The 24,376-nt window shown below is 35.9% G+C and overlaps 2 protein-coding genes across 2 annotated transcripts; one reads left to right on the top strand and one right to left on the bottom strand.

Moving 5' to 3' along the window:
* Positions 1-3,764: 3,764 nt before the first annotated feature.
* On the bottom strand, positions 3,765-5,843 carry LOC129946707 (EP300-interacting inhibitor of differentiation 3). The gene is made up of 6 exons (XM_056056990.1): positions 5,624-5,843; positions 4,696-4,919; positions 4,449-4,622; positions 4,276-4,371; positions 3,969-4,208; positions 3,765-3,900 (listed from the first exon to the last, which is right to left on the bottom strand). The coding sequence occupies exons 1-6, from the start codon at positions 5,706-5,708 to the stop codon at positions 3,829-3,831; spliced, it is 891 nt and encodes a 296-aa protein (XP_055912965.1). The 5' UTR covers positions 5,709-5,843; the 3' UTR covers positions 3,765-3,828.
* Positions 5,844-7,130: 1,287 nt separating this feature from the next.
* LOC129947722 (protein HIRA homolog) lies at positions 7,131-10,871 on the top strand. The gene is made up of 10 exons (XM_056058384.1): positions 7,131-7,289; positions 7,364-7,629; positions 7,685-8,479; positions 8,633-8,934; positions 9,038-9,169; positions 9,243-9,532; positions 9,589-9,734; positions 9,840-10,198; positions 10,262-10,481; positions 10,550-10,871. The coding sequence occupies exons 1-10, from the start codon at positions 7,253-7,255 to the stop codon at positions 10,682-10,684; spliced, it is 2,682 nt and encodes an 893-aa protein (XP_055914359.1). The 5' UTR covers positions 7,131-7,252; the 3' UTR covers positions 10,685-10,871.
* Positions 10,872-24,376: the final 13,505 nt, after the last annotated feature.

Genomic DNA, 24,376 nt, shown 5'->3' with positions numbered 1-24,376 from the left:
AAATTCTCGAGAATCATTGACCTTACTCAGCTTCTACAACTCGACAAGTTCGACGTTCAGAGTAGAAGAAGACCCCTATACATTTAGAATATTGTACTGTTATACAGCTCCTCTTTACCACATTCTCGAAACTTGAATCCGCGTAATTGTAATTTTTTAAAAGTTCCTTACTACCTACGCTAAGCATAATTATATTACAAGAGCTTGTATGGATTTTTATAAATATGATTTTGCAATTGAATTTAATGTTCATAGAATTATTTTTGAAGCATAAATTAGTAAATTTAGTATAATGCTCTATGTATGTTATGTTATGTTAGGTTATGCATCATAATTATAGGTCCAAATAAAGTGTGTAACTTTTAAGACGAATAAATGAATGAAGAGCACTTACCCATAATTTGTTTCGAAAAATAATCTTGCTGAACTTCATTTACTAAGTGTCCTAGATTGTTAAGAGTGGTGCCATTTTAAAGAGGCAGACACATTTTTTAACATTTAGTTTCAATCATCATGATATAGGTAGACATCCGTTGAAAACCCCGTTTCTTAAGAACAATCCTTAGAATGGAGCGTGGGAATTTCCCTATATGTTTGGATTTAAAACCGAATTTGTACGTAAGTTTATGCCTTTCAGCATATTAAAAACGTGTCCGTGGTACGAAATGGGCTAACAACCATAAATGATGTCTACACGTAACTTGGTTATAGTCTTTTTGTGGTTACATCAAATACTTTCAAAGTTTGTTATGGACTTTAAACATTTGAATTGTTATCCTTTTTTAAATTTATAACTACATTAAAGAAATATGCGGACGCTGCTTCGATCCAACGGTCAAGATTTAAAATCAAGAAACCAAACCAAAGGCCGACAGTAGTAACACGTGTACTTGAAACTTGGACACTCTGTAAAAAAAAAAACTTTTTGAAGTGGAGGACGAAGGGTGCATAGCAACCCGGGAGATAATGGGGGTGCCTTCAGTAACAGCAAAATAACTTTTTGCACGCTACACAAAATATAAACACAAATAAAGCAATCTTGACTAAGACCCACAGCGTGTGAGTGATAGAAAATATTAACTGGTAGTTACTCTTCATATCCAAAGACTTGCATGATGAGATGGTTGGAATTCTTTGTCGGAAATTACATGTTCCTTGCACACCTATTTCTATGTCTAGGGCACTCAGGTCTTTTATAAAATATAATGATTTTTATAAAAATGCATTTTATTTATGTTCAAATTATTTTTTATCGACAAGGTACCGAGCTAGAAATTTCACTTGGCAGTATTCGACACCAAGTAGTGTGGGACTCTTAACCACTAAAAACACCTCTTCATCAGGACCAATCTTGAAGGATCGACTTCCGATTTTTCTTTCTTAATTTTGTACAATCACTTTGGGGGAAGTTTAAATTAATACTTTCCCATGTTTTTTAGACCATAAGCTCATGGGACTTGGTTCCTCTTAATCTCCGAACATGGTTTCTTATATTCAAGACGGACTCCATTTCAGAATTAGTATGACTTTGCAGTCTCTGGTTGTGCGATATATCGTATTTTTTAACAACTTCTGTAACCATTTCTATTTGTAAGTCACGATGTAGATCGGTATTTCTTATGTACCAAGGTGCATTAACTATTCCACAAAGGACTTTGTTTTGGAATTTTTGGATGATTTCGGTATTTGTTTTCTTTGTACAACCCCAGGCTTTAGTACTTGATTATACAGCATTATTTTGTTTTTGTTTGATAAATCAGAGTTGTTACCAAGTAGGTAGTATTTTTTGATTTTTTTTCATTGAGTTTGATACGCCATTTTTCAGTTCAAGCTCTCACTGTGTCGACGGCATTTTGCTGCCTTAGAGACACATTTGTCGGCTACCAAAATTGCGGTATCATCTGGAATAGTAGCCATTATGGTGTGATTGCCAACTGGAATATCCCTTGTGTATAGTAAATACAGGGTAGGACCTAGGACACTTCCTTGTGGTACACCGGCTTCTGTTTTCTTCAATTCCGAGTATTCTTGATCGTACCTTACTCTAAACAATCGGTCTGAGATGTACGATATTAATATTTCAAAGTACTGCCTGGGAAGATCATTTTGCAGTTTGTACTCAAGTCCCTCATGCCAAACCTTGTCAAAAGCTTGAGAAACATCTAAGAAAATAGGTGAACATACTTGTTTTTCTTCTAATGCTTTTTCTATTACATCCGATATTCTATGAACTTGGTCTATCGTGGAATGTTTATTTCTAAAGCCAAACTCATGGTTTGGGATTAACCTTCTTTCTTCTATGATTTTGCTAAGTCTTTTCAGAAGCAGTTTTTCAAAAACTTTTGCCATAATTGGTATAAGCGATATTGGTCTGTAAGCCGTCACTTGTGTAGGTGGTTTACCTTGCTTTGGTATGACAATTACTTCAGCAATTTTCCAATGGTGCGGGACATACCGTTGCTTAAGGCATGCATTTATTATATATTGGAGTTTTCTGAAGGCTTTCAATGGCATTTCTTTCATAACCTGAGCAGTAATTAGATCGTAACCTGGTGATTTTTTATTTGGTAGTTGATGTAAGCACATACTTTTTATTTCTTTAAGTCTTACAATTGGTATTTCACTTTCATCTATCTTATCAACAAACTGTAAGTTATTTTCAGCCGCATTTGATGAATATGGCTTAAAAACATTCGCAAGATGTCCAGCGAAAAGGTTAGCTTTTTCTTTTGGGTTACCGATCCATTTCCCATCTTGAGATTTCAAGGGTTAGTTTTGTAACTGCGGTCTTTTCAGGCGCTTGGCTGCTTTCCATAGCGAAAAATCGGTTGAAGCATCAGTCGTTAAATTCCTTAGGAATGTACTGAGTGAATCATTTTTGAATTTGTAAATTTGTTTTTTAAGATTGTTGCTTATACGGTTAAATGTTGTTTTATCACCTGGAAATCTACTAGTTTGCCATTTTCTTCGAGCTCTTCTTTTCTCTATTATCAACTTTCTTATCTCTAAAGGTTATTTTATTTCATTTTTTCTTCTATTAGAAAATGTTGGAGTACTTTCTTCAGCGGCCTGTTTCACATCAGCAATAAATTGTTCCCCTTCATGGTCAATTTGCTCGATTGTATCCATGGGAGATCTTAAATTTATAAAACTTAAAAGCCTTTCTCTAAAATCATTCCAGTTTGTTTTCTTATTTACATCATAGTTTGATGATGGAAGAGAAAACAAGAAGATCCATGTTAGAATGCCAGGATAAGACTTGTACAATGGTTCATTGGCCATGGAAGTTTTCTCAGCTCTTCAACCGAAAATATTGTTGTATGGAACGGAAGAAGAACTCCGTATTATGGTTCAAATGCTTACCTGTAAACAGATAACAGTATCACATTGAAAATCAGTCCCATAGTAGCTTGAAAAATAAATTTAAAAGATTCAGAAATTTGGACATACTCTTTAATGAGTGTGTCATTGGCGTTTGAATGAAACTTTTCAAAATTAAAATGCATAAAGACTTATCTATGTACAACAATAAGCCAAAATAGGCTTACTAACTTGGATATACTTTCAATCCAGCACACCAAAAATTTAGATTTTAATGATACATTCGAAACATTCAGTGCAATGAAAGCTCAAAAGCACCTTTAAATATAATCTTTGTTAATATTTTTTCTCTTGCATTTTTTAGGGGTGTAAGTTTGCTACACCACCTGGGTGTCATTGTCTCTTAGTCTACCCCTGGACGTAGGAAATAAAAAAAAAAAAACAGATTTAAACATTTCTTTATATTTTATTCTTAGAAAAAAAAACTTAAACTATAACAACGCCGTATCAATCATCTTGTTCCATTGTATTAACGAGTGTAAGCATAGGTTCTTTGATATCATAAAAAGTTATCATTTCCTTTAAATTAATGTAAAAAAAACCGTAATTTTAGGAATGAAAACAACACACGAAAACATTAAACTTACTTTGCAAAGTTGCAAATTAACACTGCAAACAGATTGACTTGTATGTTGAACCAGATCTTTCTCATTTTTAATTGTTACACGCACATGTGGCAGATTATCATCACCAGTTTCAATCGCAACGATGCCATCGCGAGCGAGAAACGAAACTTGAAAAATATTCTCAACTGTATTCATAAAATTATTTGGATCTATGACAAGTTTATAAAATGGAACTGGATCTCGATTGTTCTCTTCAAAGGCCTTTTTAAATAACAAAAATGCTAACATAAGAATTTGTGTTAAAAATGTTCAAATTGCTTTTACATACCCGAACAATTTGTTTGTGTATAATTTTAACCTTTTTAGCTCCTTTGTCTTGTTTCTCTAGTTTGGTAACTTCTTCAGGTTCTCGTTGTTCTGCGTTCTAATCCATACAAAATAAAAAGAACACGAATTTAGAATTTATTTCTCAAATTGTAAACACACAAATTGTGAACTAACATTTTTGTTCTTTCTTCTTTGTTGTTTTTCTTTGTGAACTTTTTGTGTTTCGGTGACATTCAAATCAAATGATCCTAACATTGATGTTGAAACTTTACATGTTCGGCATATTCCAATAGCTACATCACTCAAAGCATTCCAATTATCATAATCGTCCTTGAAGACAAGGCCAGCCTGCATTGAATAAATAACTTATTATAGTTGGTAATTTGTCTCAAAATTTAAACAAATATTAATAGAATCATACAATAGCGTTTTGATATATGCCATCATTGAACTCAGTGCTAGCTTCCAGAACTTTGGCAACGGCCTGATGACTAAGCTTAAGAAGCTGAGCATCCATAACTATTTCAGTAGTATGCTCAGTTCGATCGCCAACATTTCCCTCTCCAATAATCTCATCGGATTCAATGATAATTTGTTTGAGTGCAGATATTGTTTCAACTGTGTCTTCGGCTTCAGCATTTGAACCTACAAATAAGTAGCATAAGTTCTACTAGAATTCACAAATATCATTGACAGCTGAATACTGAAGTGGTTCCAAGTAGCTACCAAAATCAATACAACACTCAACTCCGCTCTTCCTCAAACTACAAACATATATCAAGGCAAGCTAAATATTATTAGGATTTCTATGATCTAAACAAGCAAGTGGACTCGCGGTCAGAATTAATAATTTAGATGGCGCAACAGTCCGTAGAGAACCAGGGCCTAATGACTTACAACTCTCAACGATTCCTATGTGCGAGTAATTGCAGGGATGGAGGGGACCTACAGTTTATAAGCCGAATCCGAACGGCTAATTTTGAGAAAGTACTTTTTCATGAAAAGAATTACTCTTGCAGAATTTGTCAATTCCTCGCAAGAGGCAGTACCCGTGAGTAAAACTTTAGGTGGCACAGGCTGGGATCGAACCCAAGACAGTCCAACCACTAACCATCATGTCACGGGTACTACGTCGCGGTCAGAAGCTCGTGATTATAAAGGAAACAACACAATTATTGTTGTGTTGGAGAACCGATGTGCATATCAAAGAACCTTGTCAGGAAAAGGAAAATTACATGAATTTTCTTGTTAACTATTATTATTTGGAGTGCGCGTTTTTTATAATTTAGAAACTATTCTAATTTAACTAAGTTTAACTTAAAACAACAAAATATCTTAAAAAATAATACCAATCGCATTTCCCTTGTCTAAAAGATTTTTTAGACGAATTTTTCGATCAGTTGGTCCCGACCCCGAGCTATTTAATTCAGCCATTGTAATTGCTTATTTTATGTTGATTGAATAATTATTTCAGTTTTTATTTAAAACAAATTAAAAATTATCAACTGAAGAATTACAAAAAGATAAAAACAAATTTTAATTTTGAAGTTTATCCAAACGTCACTTCTCAAAAAAATTTTTATTTTAAAACATTTTCTATAAGGCGCTGAATGCTTTCAAAGTTTTTGTTTTTTTCCTCAAAGCTACTACACATTACCAAATGATAGTGCCCGGAATAAGGGAACTAGTACATTAAAGACTTTTGGAAAAAAGTACAAAGTGAGTTACAAAAAAAAATCTTGAGCTCGACATATTACATAAAATGTTACCCAAGTGATTTATTATTGGTTAGGCTCTTCTTATATCTCCGAGTTCTTGAACTTAGAACTTATTGCAAGAAGTGGTAAATTAGCCGAATTTGTGGCATATCGGCTATAACTTGAGTAATATTGGTTTTTAATGCAACTAGCGTTCAGGGGCCAGTCAACAAAATTGGCTATCATTCAGCCATATAATTTTGAACTGACTTTTAACCGTCTCCAATTTACATCTTTGAAGAAAAACGGAGCCATAACACCTTTCAACTATAGAGCACATCAGTCACTTTTGTCTGGATGCAATATGTCACTTCTTCGCGTGTGCTTTCTAAGCTCCATATTAGCTTATTTGTTTATTTAAATATGCACATCTATATAAATGTGCCTAACACTCAATAATCATATCTTCGGCATTGTTAAAGGTGAGCAGGAGTCAATTGTTTTTAAAGATACAAATGCAAAGTCTGCCATGATAAGGTGTACAGCACGTTAAATTGATGTGAACGGCAACAATTTAATAATTCGGATTCCTTTCGACTGAAAGATAACAGTAACGCTTCCATTCTTTTCAAAAAAATTCACAAATTTATCAAATGTGGTGGTCTTTTAAGATGACCATAATCATCTCGTAATTTCCAAAAAGTGACTACAGTCAGCTCACCACTACTGTAGTAGGTTTTAATAATTTTCAGGAGCTGTTTGGTTGCAAACTGATTTGTTATCCTAAACAGTAATCATTCAAATAATACTTGAAGGTATCAAATGCCTATTCAAAACCACGTTTTGAATGACCTTCCATTCTCAGTTCCTTTCATTTAATCTCCTTTTTCGTGATTGAAATAGATACCATATCTTTCAAAATCGTTTGTGACTAATATGAGTTACTTAACAAAAGGTCAAAGGCACTTTCGGACATTTTAAACTACCTCCAGAGTATTTGCTCATATGTGCCCAGCGTTCGTGAAATTCTGTTTAAATGCAGACGACTAGAAAATAGCCCTTAATTAAAATAGGTTGTTGTACGACCTTATGGTTTGCCAATTTCATTGAATTATTTCATTCGTATGCGAAAACGCGCCAAAGCATAATCTGTCAAAACACAAAACGCCAAAAAAAAGGTCAAAGCCAAAACCGGCCCGTGGCCCGTGTTTCTGTTTAGTTTTGTAAAAGTTTGATATTTAATTATTTTCAATAAAAAAGATCAGAAATTAATTACTCTAGATGAAACTTGTTAAACCCCATTGGGTTCATCATGATGGCAAGTCCCATAGAACCTAGACGAACGAAAGATGCCTAATAAAGGTTTTTTATGTAAAATTTTTCTTCCTGCAGATAAGCCCATATTTTCAGTTGACATTCACCAAGAGTGCCTCAAATTTGCCACTGGTGGGCAGGGGAATGATTCTGGTAGAGTTGTCATATGGAATCTACTTCCGATCCTATCGGAAAAAGCTGAATTGGATGATTCAGTGCCAAAAATATTGTGCCAAATGGACAGCCATTTATCGTGTGTCAACTGTGTAAGATGGTCCAAGAATGGACAACTTCTAGCCTCTGGTTCGGATGATAAACTTGTCATGCTCTGGAAAAAAGCCAAGGTATGTGTACGAAGTGTCCTGTTGTTCACGTAAGCCGATACGATTTTATATTTAGGGTTCAAGCGGTGTTTTCGGCACGGGTGGTATAACAAAAAACCCTGAGAGTTGGAAGTGCATTGCAACTTTAAGAGGTCACTCTGGAGATGTCTTGGATTTAGCTTGGTCTCCGCATGATCGATGGCTAGCAAGTTGCAGTGTTGACAATTCCATTATTGTGTGGGATGCCCAGGCGCTGCCCTCCATGGTGGCAATGCTCAAAGGGCACACTGGGCTTGTCAAAGGTGTAACCTGGGACCCAGTGGGAAAGTTTTTAGCTTCCCAAAGCGATGATCGAAGTGTAAAGATTTGGAAAACCAGTGACTGGACGTGTAGTAATACAATAACAGAACCCTTCGAAGAGTGTGGTGGAACCACGCATATTCTTCGATTGTCTTGGTCTCCTGATGGTCAATATTTGGTGTCAGCACATGCCATGAACGGTGGTGGTCCCACTGCTCAGATAATCGAACGTGAAGGTTGGAAATGTGACAAGGACTTTGTTGGCCATCGGAAAGCTGTCACGTGTGTGCGCTTTCATTCGTCAATACTTAAGCGGCAAGCTCCGAAAACCAATAAACCTCAGCAATATTGCTGCTTAGCAGTTGGATCACGCGACCGATCTTTATCGGTATGGATGACTGCTCTGCAGCGACCACTAGTCGTTATACATGACCTTTTTGAAGACAGCATCCTGGATTTATCATGGGGCGCTGAGAAGTGCATTTTACTGGCGTGCAGTGGAGATGGCACTGTAGCTTGTTTGCAATTCTCCGAAAAGGAACTAGGAACATCACTTTCGGAAGAAGATAAAGTAAGTTTGTTTCGCAAAATAATAAAATTTCTTCCATCATTTATCAAAAGACTACAGAGAAATATATATGTAATAAAACATAACATTTTAGAGATCGGTCTATTTTTAACGCTTTCAAGTTTAAAAATCATTAAAAATTGTTCCTTTTATTAGAATTTACTTTATCAAAGAATCTACGGAAAAGGAACATCTTTTGAAACAACCACTTCGGCTAGGGATACACTTATTGAAAATGCTGAACTACTAAATGCAGTACCGGAACAAGTTTTTCCGCCATCTTTTCCGATCGACCTTAAATCAGAAACTGTTAAAGAAACGATGAATCGTAATATAACATCAAACTCTGCTGGGACGATCTACCAAGCTAAGGCCATCAACAAACAAACTGAAACTCGAACAAAAGATGGAAAACGAAGAATCACTCCTGTTTTCATTCCCCTAAATCAGGAACCAGGGTAAGAAATAAACCAACCACAGAGTCTTGTTAAATCTCGAACGATTCTTGCTATTTTAAGTTAAATTTAAATAAATATTTAATTTTTTTTAAATATTAAATAGGGAAGTACCAGCAGCAGTTATAAACAGCAGTTCCCGTCCTAAAAATGATGCCATTGTAATTGACGAGAAGCAATTTATCAGCTATACGGATACTTCAGTAATGAAACCAATTATAACAGAAGCCGAGCAAACGTAAGTAACTGTTAAGGTTTTAATGTTTTTGTCTAAGAAAACTAACACATTTTTTGCTTAAAAAATAAAACAGACGTTTAGATAATCGATTAACAAAAAGTACACTAGCAATATCTCCTTCGCATGCTAGTCAAACTGTGCTGAAATCGTTTCCAGCTGTCTCAACATCGTCCAATTTAAACCCCAAATCTGCCATTTGCAATGGTCCTGGTTCACATCCAAATAAAAATGAACTTAATAAATCGGCTCAAGATTATAGAGTGCACGTGCAAAATGGAGCTCTTACAACATCAATGGGTCCTCTAACTAAAGTTATATGCTGGGCTGTCAATGGTAATGAAAAAATTTGGGAAATATTTGTTGGTAGGTTGATTTTATCATTGATTTTTCGATAAATTTTAATTTTGGTTTATTTTAAGGATCACATATCGCGTCATCTTGTTTATCTTCAAAGTACTTGATAGTGTGCAGTGTTGATGGAACTCTACGGATACTTTCACTAAATACAGGCAATACGGTGTTTCCCATAATAAACTTAGCTTCCACCGCAGTCCAGTGTGCTTTTGTAAGTGAAATTTTCTATTACAAGCCGAAGCTAATCAATTACGGCTAAAATCTTATGCTTTGGACGAAGAGTTTCTTTTTATGAACATTTGTATATCTTAACTAGTGCCCCCTTGGAAATTTGGTTGGCGTGATAACAGAATGCGGTTTACTTCGAATATGGGATATTGCATTAAAAAAAATTGTCATTTCAACAACCTGCACAGAAATATTTGGAAAACACGATCAAGTTGTTCAATTCAGCATCACAGAAAATGGAGTTCCTTTTGTCTTGTTTTCCAATGGAAATTCGTATACATATTCAAGCAGCATGGAATGCTGGATGGTATTAAACTCCAAGGATCCCGCAATACGGCATGGCTTAAGGACAGCAATACCAAAAGATTTTCAAAAGAACTTCCGATCTTATCCTCTTACAACTATACAATCCTCATCAAATAATTACACTCCTAATTCTTCAGAGATGTAAGTTCATCATTCAATTTGATGTTAATATTATACTTACACTATTTATAAAATGTATTATAGGAACAAAGATGACTGGCAATCAGGAGCTAAACTGCTTTTCATAGAAAACCAGATAAAGCTTTGTGAAGTTGTTAATTCGCCAAAAGAAATGCAACATTGGTATTCTTCGTTGGCATATCATCTGGCAACACACGGTGTAGAAAAACAAATAAGATTACTTCTCGATGAATTGTTGGGTACAAATTGTGCACAATCGAGTGAAGAAGATCTTCAAATTTTGGCAAGTTTTCATTTTTATTTTTGAATTCTTTAATAATTGACTTATACATATATTTTTTTCGGTTACAGGGAATTCCTAAAAAACATCTTTTAGATACTGTCCTAAATGTTCTCAAACTACATCCAAAATGGCAACGTCTTTATATGGAGTATCGAGAACTTATAGATTGTAAGAACGATAATATCAACAAGCTTTGGAATTAGTATTTTTTTATATAAGAACACAATATAATTATAAGTCACAAAACAATATTTGTTTTTAAATGTGATAAAAACTCAAATACATTAAATTCATAATTTAAATTTGGAATGATTTATCTTATTAACGATTATCATTTTTATTATTAACGGAAACATTCAATATTGATAAATTGGCTCACAAAGAAAAAGTACTCGCATATAAAAATCCATAACATTTTTAATTAATTTGAATCAAACATAGACTAAATGCCACAAATAAAGGAATAGTCACCGTCTAGCTTTCACAGCGTTCACTTGTGTTGACTTTCCTAGTGCAGTGGTTATCTCTAACCTTTTTTCTTTTCTGATATATACATCTGCCTCTTTCCCTTCACAGGGCTTATAAACTTTCTTTGACACCGCGTGCTTTAATTTTTGGTGCGAGGTTAAATTTCCATATCAATTAAAATGGCCCCGGGGCCAGGAAGAAAAAAAACCGGGAATAGATTCGATTTGTTGGCGGAGCCCCCGAATTCGGAGCCCAGTGCAAAAAGAATAAAAAACTCTTCGCTAACTGATTTCCCTCTACTTCCAGACATTTCAAACCTTAAGAACCCTAAATTTATTATAATCTCTCCTAAAGAAGAACAACAACCCCTGTCATCAATAAGTGTGTTTATCCTTAACAAAGCAATTGACGCTGTGAGTAAGGACTATGAAAATATCTCCCAGCTTAGAGATGGGAATATTTTGATCCTCACCAAATCACAGTCAATCGCAGATAAATTCCTTAGAATTTCTAATCTTGGCCAGATCCCTGTAACAGTGAAACTTCATGCCAATCTAAATTCCTCAAAAGGAGTTGTGTATGCACCTTGTTTAATTAACATTAAAGAAGAAGAAATAATAAGTAAATTAAAACCTCAAGGTGTAATCGAGGTATATAAATTCCAAAAAATACCGAAAGCGGCCTACGTCCTTCGGGACTTATGCTTTTCACTTTCGATCGCTATCAATATCCTCCGACAATCGATATAGCTTGGTATAAAACAAAAGTTCTGGAGTATATCCCCAACCCCATGAGATGTAAGAGTTGTCAGATTTTGGGACACACAGCAAAGAGATGTAATAATAGCAAACAATGTGAAGTTTGCAGCCTACCACCTCATGAACCCACCGAATGCACTCGAACTATGTGTGCCAATTGCTCTGAAGCCCACCCTTCTTCATCCAAAACCTGTCCAAAATATCTCCAAAACAAGGAGATCTTAACAATCAAAACCAGAAACAAGTGCAGTATGGGAGAAGCTAAACGCACTTATAGTCAAATGTACCCAACTCAACCAATCTTAAGAACCCAAACGTACTCATTAAGAGCCAGAGAAAGTCTCAAGATTTCTGAAAAAACTCTTCCGTCTATAGAAACTCATTATCTAGATGCTAATAAAGCAAAAGACAATCACAACATTAATACATCCACCAACAACTACAAAACAACCGTCCAAAGAAATTCATCCCCAAAACCACCAAAAATGCCTACATCCGAGGCACACAAAATTCTCCAATTTCAATTATATCAAACAATTTAATACAAAAAGAATCATATTTTATATCTACATCAGATACAGATGACAATGAATAATAATTCAACTCTTTTTCCGTATAGGAGGTCGTGGACATCTCTGACAGGGGAGAGGACAGGGACTCCAGGCGCACAGCCCCCATGCCCCCCTCCGGTCAGAGAAGCCCAAGGCCATCAATAATTGACCAACAACAAATTTTGCCAACAACGAATACATTTCAAAAAAATAATAATCCAACAACCAATATGAACAAGAAACTTAATATAAAAATTCTTCAATGGAATATCCAAGGATATTTCAATAATCTTCCACACTTGGATATTCTTATTCAAAAATATAATCGCGAAGTAATCGCTCTACAAGAAACTAAAGTTCTTGTAGAAAAAGCACCATCAAAATACAAAAACTACATTGCTTACTTTAATAATAAGCCACACGAGCGAAATAAAGATGGCACAGCTATTCTCATAAAATCAAATATACCTCATACGTACACAAGTGGAATACTTACCCAAACTCTGAAAATTAACCTACCTAACCCTCTAACGCTGCAAAATATCTACAGACAATCTGATGAAATCGTATCACAGCAAGAGTATCTTGGTCTAGCCACAAACCACCTTCCACAAAGCATTGTATTAGGTGACTTTAATGCCAATAACTTAATGTGGGGCTCCCCACATACCAATAGTGCGGGAACAATTGTAGCTGAATGGTTACAAAGTTCTGACTTAGTTCTGTTGAACGATGGGTCACCAACGCATTTCTCTACAAGAAACACACTTACTGCCATTGACTTGACAATTGTATCACCATCAATTGCAACTGATGCCACTTGGAAAACCCATAACTCGTTGGAAGGTAGTGACCACTTTCCAATAATAATTGATACAGGATCACCGTACACCCTTAGAAAAAAATTTCAATCCCGCTTCGTAGAAACAAAAGCTGACTGGCTCAAATTTTCACAAAATGCAGGCCAAATTTCAAGCGTTGTGCCTAGGTCTGAAAACATTAACAAAGAAGCAGCAAACTTAAGAAAAATAATTAGACAATCTGCAGCCACTTCAATTCCCTCTTCTCACCCACCATGCAACGACAAACAACCTATTTGGTTTAACATGCAAATAAAAAATCTCACCCTAGAGAAAAGAAGCGCTCTAAAAAGCAATCCCAATTCCACTAATATTATTTCATATAGACGTTTGGCTGCAAAAATCAAACAAATAGTGCGTATAGCTAAAAGAGACGCATGGACAAATTTCTTGGCGTCCATCAATCCAAATATGGATTCCAAAACTCTTTGGAATAGAGTTAAAATTATAAACGGAAATCACTCTCGGTGTAGCATCACCTCCGTCAAACAAGCTTCAACATTAGTAACTGATCAAAGCGAGATCGCACAACTCTTTGCAAACAAATGGGCTGAGCACAGTTCCGATATAAATTTCTCCCATAATATCCTACATCAAAAAAACACGTTTTCAATGGACTTTTCTTCAACCGCTTTGAGTCCAGCTATTACTCTAACAGAGCTTATAGAATCACTACGTTCTACCAAAGGCTCCACGCCTGGTTCTGATAAAATAACATTTAAGATGTTAAAAAATTTGCCAGCTGAGGTCATGGCAAGGTTGGTCAACCTATATAATAATATTTTGAAAAACGGTACATTCCCGCATGAATGGAAAAAAGCTATTCTGATCCCTATACCAAAACCAAACACGGACTCACAAGCCATCGAAAATTACCGCCCAATTTTTCTCCTCTCCATTCTATCCAAATTATTTGAAAAAATAATTGGTAATAGACTCAAATGGACACTTGAAAAATGTCTCAACAGTGGACAACACGGTTTTAGACCATGTAGAGGCACACATACTTTGCTGCATATGCTTGACCAAGCAGTACATACAGAGACCATTCGGTCCTCTTGTCCATGGACTTAGAAAAGGCTTTTGAAAAAGTAACTTATTTTGGAGTAATACAACAACTCCACGACTGGGGAATCCATTCAAACTATTTGAAGGTGATCTATTCCTTCATGTCTAACAGAAGAATAAAGGTACGTGTCAATGGCTACTGTTCATTAGACAACACAATCGAAAACGGTGTTCCACAAGGATCTCCAATTTCAACAATGTTGTACAATACTTACGTAAATTCGCTTTTAAATGAATTGAACACTGATGGTGATCCACAAATCAAATCAACTTTAACATTCGCCGACAACATTTTCGTTTTAAGTTCTGGTAGCCCAGAAGAAGTTGCCCATGCGCTCAATCAAATTATACAGAAAGCACAAACTTGGTGCACAAATACTGGAGCTAAACTACCTATTGAAAAAATGGAAGTTCTGCATATATGCAGAAAAAGATCTTGTCCGAACAGAATTATCAATCTTAACAACTCTGCTTTTCCCCTTAAAGAAAAATTAAGAATTCTTGGTCTGATTTGCTCGAAAACTTGGAAATGGCATGCACACGCGAAGTTTGTAGCTGACAAGCTCAACAAATCCTTGAATCTACTCAAAATTATCTGCCAAAAACACAAAGGACCGCACCAGAACACATCTATAAATATAGCACAAGCCCTCATACGGGGTGCCACACAACATAGCCTTCTATCTATTCACACTGGACAAAAGGGAACGATCAGATGATCCAAATCAAAATGAATGCACTACTACGAAAGTCTATTGGAGCTCTACCATCTACACCTATTGATGCTTTATTGGCAGAAACAAACACACCATTTTTTTAGAAACGAAACAAATTACACAAACCAAAATTGTTATACAAAGCCTCATAGACTGCAAACATCCGCTACACGAAATATGCAGATCTGGTTGCACAGTTTCCAAAAAAACGAAAATAAAAAGTGCACTCTATAATTCTATCCGATACCTCACATTTACTAATATCACTATACCAGAAATAGTTAATTACGACGTCGATTCAACACCTTGGATTTTCCCAAAAAGCACCATTGACATATCTCTAGCCAAAATGCTGAAGGAACGAACACCTCATCTACAGAAAAAAAATTGCTGAAAAAATAACTACAGGACAATTTAATTGCATACTATACACAGACGCCTCGACAGCAGAAGAAACAACAAGTTATTGTGTATATAGATACGACAATAAATGTGACAAGATCCTCTCACAAAAACTTACAACCCCAAACCAAAGTCCTTTTGTTGGAGAGGTAATGGCATTGGTTGAAGCATTCCAAATTGCCAACAGATACAACCGCTATTTGCAGTGACTCTTTGAGTGCAATACGCAAAATACTCAACAACAAAAACAAAACACCAATATTTCATCTTCTACGTTCAATTATCCGCTCCAACTTCCCTAGAATTCACTTAATATGGTCCCCAGGACACACAGGAATCCCAGGAAACGAAAAGGCAGACTTTGCAGCTCGTGAAACCATCAAAATGCCTTTGGAATATATAACACCCCCGTTTGCATCTTCAATGTTCAAAATTGTCTCTGACAATATACGACGAGAAGCAGAAATACGTTGGAATAACTCCCATTCCTTTTTAAGACAACATAAGACAACCTTAGGACAAGTGACCTACAACGAGTCATTGAACCGATTACAATCAGTGCAGCTCTCTCGGATAAGGCTAGGTCATACCTTGTTCAACAAAGTTTATCTTTATAAAAACGAACCTACACCACTTTGCAGCTTCTGTCAGGAAACTCAAACCTTAGACCATGTTCTTCAAAGATGCCCATTAACAAGAACACACTTTGCAAACAACATCCCACCAAAAACTCCTAGATACAAATATTCATCCAGATAACTCACTGCTTCTCCCGCTACTAAACAAACATAAACTTAATCAAATTTAACCTATTTAAATACATTTCAAAATCAACTTTTCTACTCAAAACGATCAACTAACTAAGGAATATGATGCTCGGTTGGCATTGGCACCCAAGCATGTAATTTTAGCCTTGTGATGGATCAATCAAGTTGTTGTTTTGGTATTTAAACCTTACTTAGAGTCATCGTAAATAAAATGTTAATCGAAATTTTTCCCAGCGACAAAATCTAGAAACGCTTATACTTTTGCATTGTTTCTTGTAAATTGAACTTTGGCATATGAATGAGATTTCTTAATGCTAAAAATTAAGACACTCCGCCTTTTAAAATTGATTTCTGACGCAAATCAGTTGGAAGTACGTGTTAAAACTAAATTTATTTTAGTTTCTTCTTTGGAAAATTGAAATTCAACTGTTCTTGCAATAGTGCTTTTTATGGGGTCTCAGAATTTGAATACTTCTATTTTATTCATGAACATGGTATTGTAACCGTATTTAATCGGTTTCATTTTTTTAAATTATCCATTTCATCCAAATTATTAATGTTTTTGAAAAAGTTGGAGAGAATTCCTTGTGGCCTTTGCAAGTTTTTTAATGTTTCGCAATAAACGTATTTGCAAATGATGTTTAAATTTTCTCAATGCTTAATTAAATTTGGCTCAAATCGTTTTCTTCTTGAGTAAAATTATATTAAAAAACAAATTAACTGAATGTGATGAGTTGCGACGTACTTAATAAAACATTGGTTTGGCATACAAAAACTCGTTACTAGTGAGAAAACAAGAATTATGTTTTTGACTTGCTGTAGATTTAAGCCTTTCTCTTCTTGTTCAGCATAATTATGACTGCAAAAAGATCCCACTAAGTAATATCGCTTATTGTACAAGTTAATACTTACTTAAGGTGGCGCTACAGTCCTGTGTGAACTAGGGGCCTCACCCTCTACTGCGCTGTCCTGTGGGTGTGGATTCGAAGACTTTCCGGGCCAGAGCATTGGTTTCCATGCGCTCTTCGTGACCCAGCCATCTTAGTCGTTGGACTTTTACACTTTTGGCTAAGTCCAAGTCACTGTACAGCTCGTCGTTCCATCTTCTCCTACACTCCCCTTAGATGCATACGGGACCGTAGATCACACGAAGAACTTTTCTCTCGAAACGACCCAAGGTGCTTTCATCCGCTTTTGTCATAGTCCATGCTTCTGCACCATATAGCAGGACGGGGATGATAAGGGTCTTATATAGCAACACTTTGGTCCCTCGAGAGAGGACTTTAAAACTCAATTGCTTTCTTAGTCCAAAGAACGGTTAGCAGGAGTTATTCTTCGTTTGATCTCAGCGCTGGTGTTGTTTTCTGCGTTTACAGAGGAGCCTAGACGAAGTCCTTGACTACCTCAAAGTTACGTCTGTCGATTGTGACAATTTGACCAAGACGTCGGTGTTGTATGTCCTTTCTTGACGACAGTATGTACTTTGTTTTGCCCTCATTAACCGTTAAACCCATTTTTGCCGCCTCTGCCTCAATACTCACAAAAGCCCCATTGACATCACGCTGAGTTCTTCCGATTATGTCAATGTCATCAGCATATGCCAGTAAGTAATTGGACATACTTTTGAAAGATAGTGCCTCTAGCGTTGACGTGTGAGCTCTGCACTATTGTTTCAAGCACGATGTTAAAAAAAATCACATGACAGCGCATCACCTTGTCTAAAACCTTTTTTGACATCGAAAGGTTCTGTTAAGTTGTCTCCAACCTTTATGGAGCAGCTTAAATTCTCCATGGTCATCCTGCACAAACGGACGAGTTTGGCGGGGATGCCAAGATTGGACATGGATCTATACAGCACGTCCCTGTAGATGCTGTCATATTCGGCCTAGTGTTCCTGGGTTTTTTCCAGGATCTGTAGCAATGTGAATATTTGATCAACTGTGGACTTTCCTATCAGGTTGTTAACGATAGGCAGTTTAGAGGGTCCCCTTTTTTCAGGATCGGGCAAACAATACTGGGGTTCCATTCATCGGGCATACTTTCTTCCGACCATATCTTACAGATAAGTTGGTGCATGCTCCTAACCAACTTATCTCCAGCTGCTTTAAAGAGCTCGGCATTCAAGCCATCTGCTCCAGCGGCTTTATTAGACTTCAACTTAGATATGGCAATCTTTACTTCGTCTAAGTCGGGAGGACGGGATTGTTGGCTTTCGTCGTCTATATTGAATGTATCATCCTGCCTGACAGCGGAATTCAGTTCGTCGTCGCCGTTATACAGTCTACAGAAGTGGTCCTTCCATATCCTCAGCATCGACTGCGGTTCCACTATGATGTTTCCACTTTCGTCTTTGCAGCCTTCGGTTCTAGGCTTATGTACCTGTGAATTTCGTTTCACCTGTTCATAAAACTTTCGAACTTCATTCCTGCTTTTACACCTCTCAATATCTTCGACCACACGCTTCTCATGCCCTCTCTTTTTCCTTCTGAGAAGTCGGCGTTCCTCTCGCCTCTTCTGTTCATAGAGCTCATGAGCAGCTCTCGTCCTTTTATGCAGCGCCGCTTTGCGTGCCTGTTGTTTGGCTGCATTTGCCTGCCGACATTCCTCATCAAACCAGGGGTTCCTTGTTGGTGGCTGTTTGAAACCCAGCACATCAGAGGCTGCTTCTCTGATTACATCTTGGCAATGTTGCCACTGGTTTTTAATACATTGTGTTGGTGGCAGAGAACTTCGAGAGAGGTTTCTTGTAACTCGGTCGGAAAAGGATTTGGTGGTCTCTGGCGATTGTATCCGTTCGACGTTGTACCTTCTACCAGCACCTCTCTGTTTTGCCTTGGGTCTGGAAATCTGAAGTGCTACCTTGACTACAACGAGGTAGTGGTCCGAGTTGATATTAGGCTTATGTTGGCGAGTTTAGCCTTGATGCGGATTGTGGTGGTGCGCTCGCTCACACTGTTTAAACTCATGATTTTTTGCCTGAGTCTAGTTCCAACAACAAATCCACACCCAAATAGACGCTGTCTTTGTTGTCGGTGGGAGTCACCGTAGTATATATCGCAGTCTTTAAGTTTGCGTTTGCCCGGTCCATCCCATCGCACTTCTTGGATGGCGGTAATATCTGCCTTGCATCAGTTTAGGGCTTCCACTAATTGTTCGGCTGCACGTGGTCTGTTAAGGGACCTAACATTCCACGTACTGATCCGAAGTTCGTTGTCCTCTTATGGGCGTGGGTTGTCAACAGTGAATCCGTCCGTATCCGAGGCTTGTTGGTGATTCGCAACTAAAGGTATTTTTTACGTGGCCAGGAAGTCACCTCGACGGACGGCACAACCCCCAACCTGGATGGCCAGATCCTTAGTATAACTCCAAGGAAGGGGAGCCGGATAAACCGCTCCTTACAGGCCTGGGCTCCGAATATGTCGAAGAAGCCCTATAAGGTGTTCACTAAGTAGTTCAACCTTAATGGAACTGTAGACGCCACCGTTGATTTCATCTCGGGAATTCCTCCGCTGCATTCTGGATAAGGAGAGGTGCCTTAGTGGAAACACGTCTACCCCCCTCTCTCGTTTGCTGCCCCCAATAACTTATCAATTGGGTTGGAACCCAATCTCCAGTTGAGGTGCTCGGCACCCGATGTTCACCACGGGGAGGTGAGAGTAGGAGTTGATAGACAGAGGTTGGTTTTGAGAAAAACCTCTGGACGCTTGTGTCCTCATGAATGTCTACCATTTGATATACATACAAGCTAATGCGTTGAGTATAAATATCTTGGAATAAACATTGACAGTAAAATGGACTGGAACATTCACACTCAAGCATTAAAGAAATGCCTACTTTCAACCACTTATATTTTGTTTCATTTAAAAAAACTATGTTGTAGAAAATGTATGGAAACTATTTATTATGGATTAGTACAATCGAAACTACAATACGGTATGTTGGGATGGTTGTTAAAAAAAACTTTGGCAACCTCTTTTGGTAACGCAAAAGAATTTAATTAGAACCATTTGGAAGAAAGGAAAATATTAACATAGCTTTCCATTGTTTGTAAACTCTGGTATTCTTCCTCTCAAACACCTTTATTTTTATAGAATTTTAAAAATATTTTTTGTGAGAAGTGGCTATCTTTTAAATCCCAATATACCAGCTTACGCTTTACGCAGTAACGAAAGAAACCTTGCCATTATTCCAGCGTTCAATGCTATTCAATTTTAAATTTTTTTCCTCTAGACTTTAAAGCTAACTGCCTTTTGAATTACGAAGCATTCGTTTAACAAAAACATAAAACATGGCTTTTTAGCTTTGATCTCAATGAAATCAATAACATTACACTGAAAAACAGCATGTTTGTTGTATGAAAGTTCTTAAATGAATCTGAATAGTTTTTCCACGCTGATTTCAAAAATATATGCTGTTTTCATGTGGCAGCTCTAGTTTTGGAGTTATGAAGGGACAGGATTTTTCATTGAAAATGCACATAATTTAAGTTTAAAAAAGTTACTAAACATATTTTTACCGAATAAAATGTTCGTTTTTTGGATTTTCTTGAGTGAAATGTATTAGGAGAACTATTTTGAATGCTTCATCAATAATCAGCCATTATATGTTCATTCCAGTAACCCTGATACCTTTCCTCCATAGTGCGAATATCCTGGTGAAAGCGCTTTCCCGGTCCTCGCTTAGGTCGCCGAGATTTTCAGGAAAATAGTCTATATGGCTGTGATAACTTGATACTCATAGCAACCACTCAACTTGCTGAATGTAGTCCTCAGACTTCTTATTACCCAAAAACTTCCTCACTACCCAAACAAACTCTTCCCATGCACATTTCTCGACAGCTGTCATATGGTTGATGAAATTTGCATCATCTATCAACTGCCTGATTTGTGGGCCATCGAAAATACCACTCTTGATTTTCTCACTACTCAATTTTGGAAACACTTTTACAATGTAGTTGAAACATTCACCATCTTTGTTTAGAGCTTTTACGAACTGTTTTATCAACCCCAGTTTTATTTGCAATCGGGAAGCTAAAATTTTTGATGCCGTTTTAGACAGTCTAAGGTCCCTGCTCAACTCATTTAGATCATCTTGATTTAGTGGTCGGGGACTACCGTAGCAATCGAAATCACTGTTGCTTCCATTGCCGTCGTTTTCGCTTTGTTCGCTGCCCTGGTCTGAATTTTCCGAAGATTTACATGGTTGATGTGGTGTTGATGTATCACTAATACTCAAGACTGGTCTTACTTAGAGCTGGATGGTTGGATGGTTCACGCCAAATCATAGGAGCTTTGTACTTAAAAGTGGGTCTTTTTTGTTTGCCCACAGTCGCAAAGATTCAACACAACTTTAACATACCAGACTTGGTATCCAAGGTTAAGCATTTAATGGCAACGGAAACCCAAAGTAGTAGAAGTATGCCTTTTTCACAAAGTCCGACACATTTAAACGAAATTTTAGGACCATATCCTCTAATATCAACAATCAGGGTTATTTAAACACGTCCTTCTTGAGAAAAACATAATGACATTTTTAAAGGAACTACTTAAGTTACACCGCTATAAATAGAAACTATCGGTAGCGGTATCTTACTAACTAGAGCTGTTACAAAAAATCTGAGAGTAGATTTAAAATCAGCGCACCCAAATTAGTAAACAACTGTAAAAAATTGTCATGCAACACAAAAAACGGTTGATTTTGTTTTTCTGTGTTATCAGGATTCTTATCTAATGTTTAGTTCACTCTTTTTTCCCTTCAATAATTTAAGTACTTTTTTTATATATGTATATCTCTTTAGGTGTTCATCCTTCAACACTTCTTAATGTAAAATTATGTCAAATCCTTTTATATCTTGAATTTCGTTCGTACTTTTGATTCTTCTCTTTGGCAACAGATTGTACCTTCTTCTTATTTACCAAATGGAAAACACTTAAGTATGATAATTTAATATTAGTTAAATAAATTGTATTATAAGTTATGTTAAGTTCATTTTGTTATGTTTAAATTTAAAATGTATCATATATTTAATATTCTATTTTGGTAATAAGAAGAAAATAAAATGAATACAAAAAAAAATATAATGAGTCCGGCGGTGATGTTTATACCCATTTTCGAATTTTTTAGATACAACCCTAATCTGCTATCCTATTCGATCGAATTTTTCAATTTATGTGAATGTTTAAAAAAAAACTGGCTGAGATTATTCCTTTAAATTTGTGATCCATTAAAAAGAACAATTTTTCTATTTTAAAAGAACTTTAATTGTTAAAATTTGGTTTATAATGAATGGGCAAGTTAAAGCGACATAAGGGACTTGAAAGTCAGGCAAGTTTTGATTGGCCAGCTGCCAAAAAATTGACTTCCAATCAAGGCAACTTCATTGGAAAGTTGACTGGAAAGTTAATCAATAAAAATCTCCTTAAATATCAAGTCAAGTGAACTTATGTCACAATGACAATTGATTAGGTTTTTTAATTCAACTGAAAGCTGAACTTTATTACCCCATGAATTTTTTATTTTCTGCACAATTTCATTTAATCATTTTTGTAAAAGGGTTACTTGTGAAATTGGAAGAGAAATAAGTAATATTTATCTACAATAAAAAAATAAAAATCGTAATGGATTTGTAGCTTGCCTGAGGAGTGTTTTGCAGACAATAATGTTTTTTATAGTTTTTGTGCAATGAACTGAAGCTAGAGGTTAGCGGAGTAGAGTTCCAAGCTCAAAAATGTATGTACGTTCAGAGAATGCAAATGAAGTCCCTAATGTTGTCTGAACCTGCCTAATGTTTTACTTTTGGTGGATAGCAGAATATATATTTTCATGTGAACGTCTAGCACAATATAGTTGATATCTTTCTTTTTCAAAGCTTAATTTTCAAAAAGAAATGCAACCACAAAGTCCAAATAATTAATGATTGGGATCGATGCAGCAGTTAACCGCAAGTAGTGGTTCTAAAGTTCCCTAAAATGCCGCATTAATAGTTTTTTTTATACGTATTAAAAGATTGAGAGAATATAGAAAGCTGCAAGAAGGACCAAAAATACATATAGCATAATGTTGTTGTAAGTGTTTTTTAATACAGAAGGTAAAACATTTTGAAAAATACGATCAAATAGAGCCAGAACATAACCTACTAGCCTTAGAACATTTCAATCATTCAAACACGATTTGGATTTAACCGACATATGGGAACTATCTATCGCCTGCTAATTTGTCCTCTACTAATTAATAATTTTTGACAATTCATGTTTTTGTCTCATGTTGAATAAGCCAATTCAATTGAAATAGGATTGTCATCAACTTTCACAATATATTGGATCTTGTTTTGTTCTCGGACACATTTAATGTTGTAAATCTAACCAAAACCCTGTTAGTCGAAGAAAACCAACATCACCCAGAGTTAGACTTATCACTTAAATTTGTGTAATATTTGTAGTTTCTCCAATAAAAACCTAGAGCTAGATCTATCAAAACACAAATTTACCCTTTTTTGCATTCCATGGGACAAAATAAATTGATTTATTTTTGATCAAATCTGGATTTTTCGGCAGATTTACCCCTCTTTGCACATTATAAATATATGTATACTAAAACCATTGGCTAGCTGCCAAAAAATTGCCTTCCAATTAAGGCAACATTATTGGAAAGTTAGTCAAGTCAACTTATGTCAAACTGACAATTGATGATTTTTTTTTCATTAAACTAAATGCTGAACTTTATTACTCTATGATTTATTTATTTGCTGCACAATATCATTTAATGTTTTGTATAACAGGTTTCTTTGTCAAATTGAAAAAGAAAGAAGTGATGGACGTATAGTTTGTCTAAGTAGTGTTTTGTAGTCAATAATGCTTTTTGATAGTTTTTGTACGATAAACTAAAGGAAGAAGTTAGTGAAGTAAAGTTTTAATTCTGCAATGCGTAAATGCGTGCGTTTTTAGACTTTTGGGAAAGTCCTCGACTTTCTAAATTTAAATATGCATGTACATGGTTAACAAAGTGGTACCTTCTTATATTTAAAAAAAAGAAGAGTATCCTATTCTCTTCACATTATTTTTAATGGATGTCTCAGATCACTAATTTTTCCAGAACTTTGGAAAATTTCTTACATATAGCCAATCCATAAAAAGAGTTGTAGAAATGAGATACAAAACTATTTTTTTTTAATGCAATAATCTCCGTTATTCCTAAGCTATTTTAAGCCCATTATTTGTAAATTACTATCTTTTAATTGTAAATCTATAATTTGGAACAGTCAACTCAACATGGCTTTGTTAAAAATAATTTAATAATTTTGCCTTTT

Source organism: Eupeodes corollae, chromosome 2 (genome assembly GCF_945859685.1).
Source record: "Eupeodes corollae chromosome 2, idEupCoro1.1, whole genome shotgun sequence".
Lineage (NCBI taxonomy): Eukaryota > Metazoa > Arthropoda > Insecta > Diptera > Syrphidae > Eupeodes > Eupeodes corollae.
Note: the sequence above shows the minus strand (reverse complement) of the source record. Positions and strands in the feature narration are given on the sequence as shown.

Excerpts from the sequence above, each read along its gene's own strand:
- LOC129946707 (XM_056056990.1), bottom strand. The coding sequence starts at position 5,708 with ATGGCTGAATTAAATAGCTCGGGGTCGGGACCAACTGATCGAAAAATT. Across the intron at positions 4,920-5,623 it reads AGACAAGGGAAATGCGATTG|GTTCAAATGCTGAAGCCGAA; the intron begins GTATTATTTTTT and ends ACTTATTTGTAG. Across the intron at positions 4,623-4,695 it reads GCATATATCAAAACGCTATT|GCTGGCCTTGTCTTCAAGGA; the intron begins GTATGATTCTAT and ends TATTCAATGCAG.
- LOC129947722 (XM_056058384.1), top strand. The coding sequence starts at position 7,253 with ATGAAACTTGTTAAACCCCATTGGGTTCATCATGATG. Across the intron at positions 9,533-9,588 it reads AATTTGGGAAATATTTGTTG|GATCACATATCGCGTCATCT; the intron begins GTAGGTTGATTT and ends GTTTATTTTAAG. Across the intron at positions 9,735-9,839 it reads CCGCAGTCCAGTGTGCTTTT|TGCCCCCTTGGAAATTTGGT; the intron begins GTAAGTGAAATT and ends TATCTTAACTAG.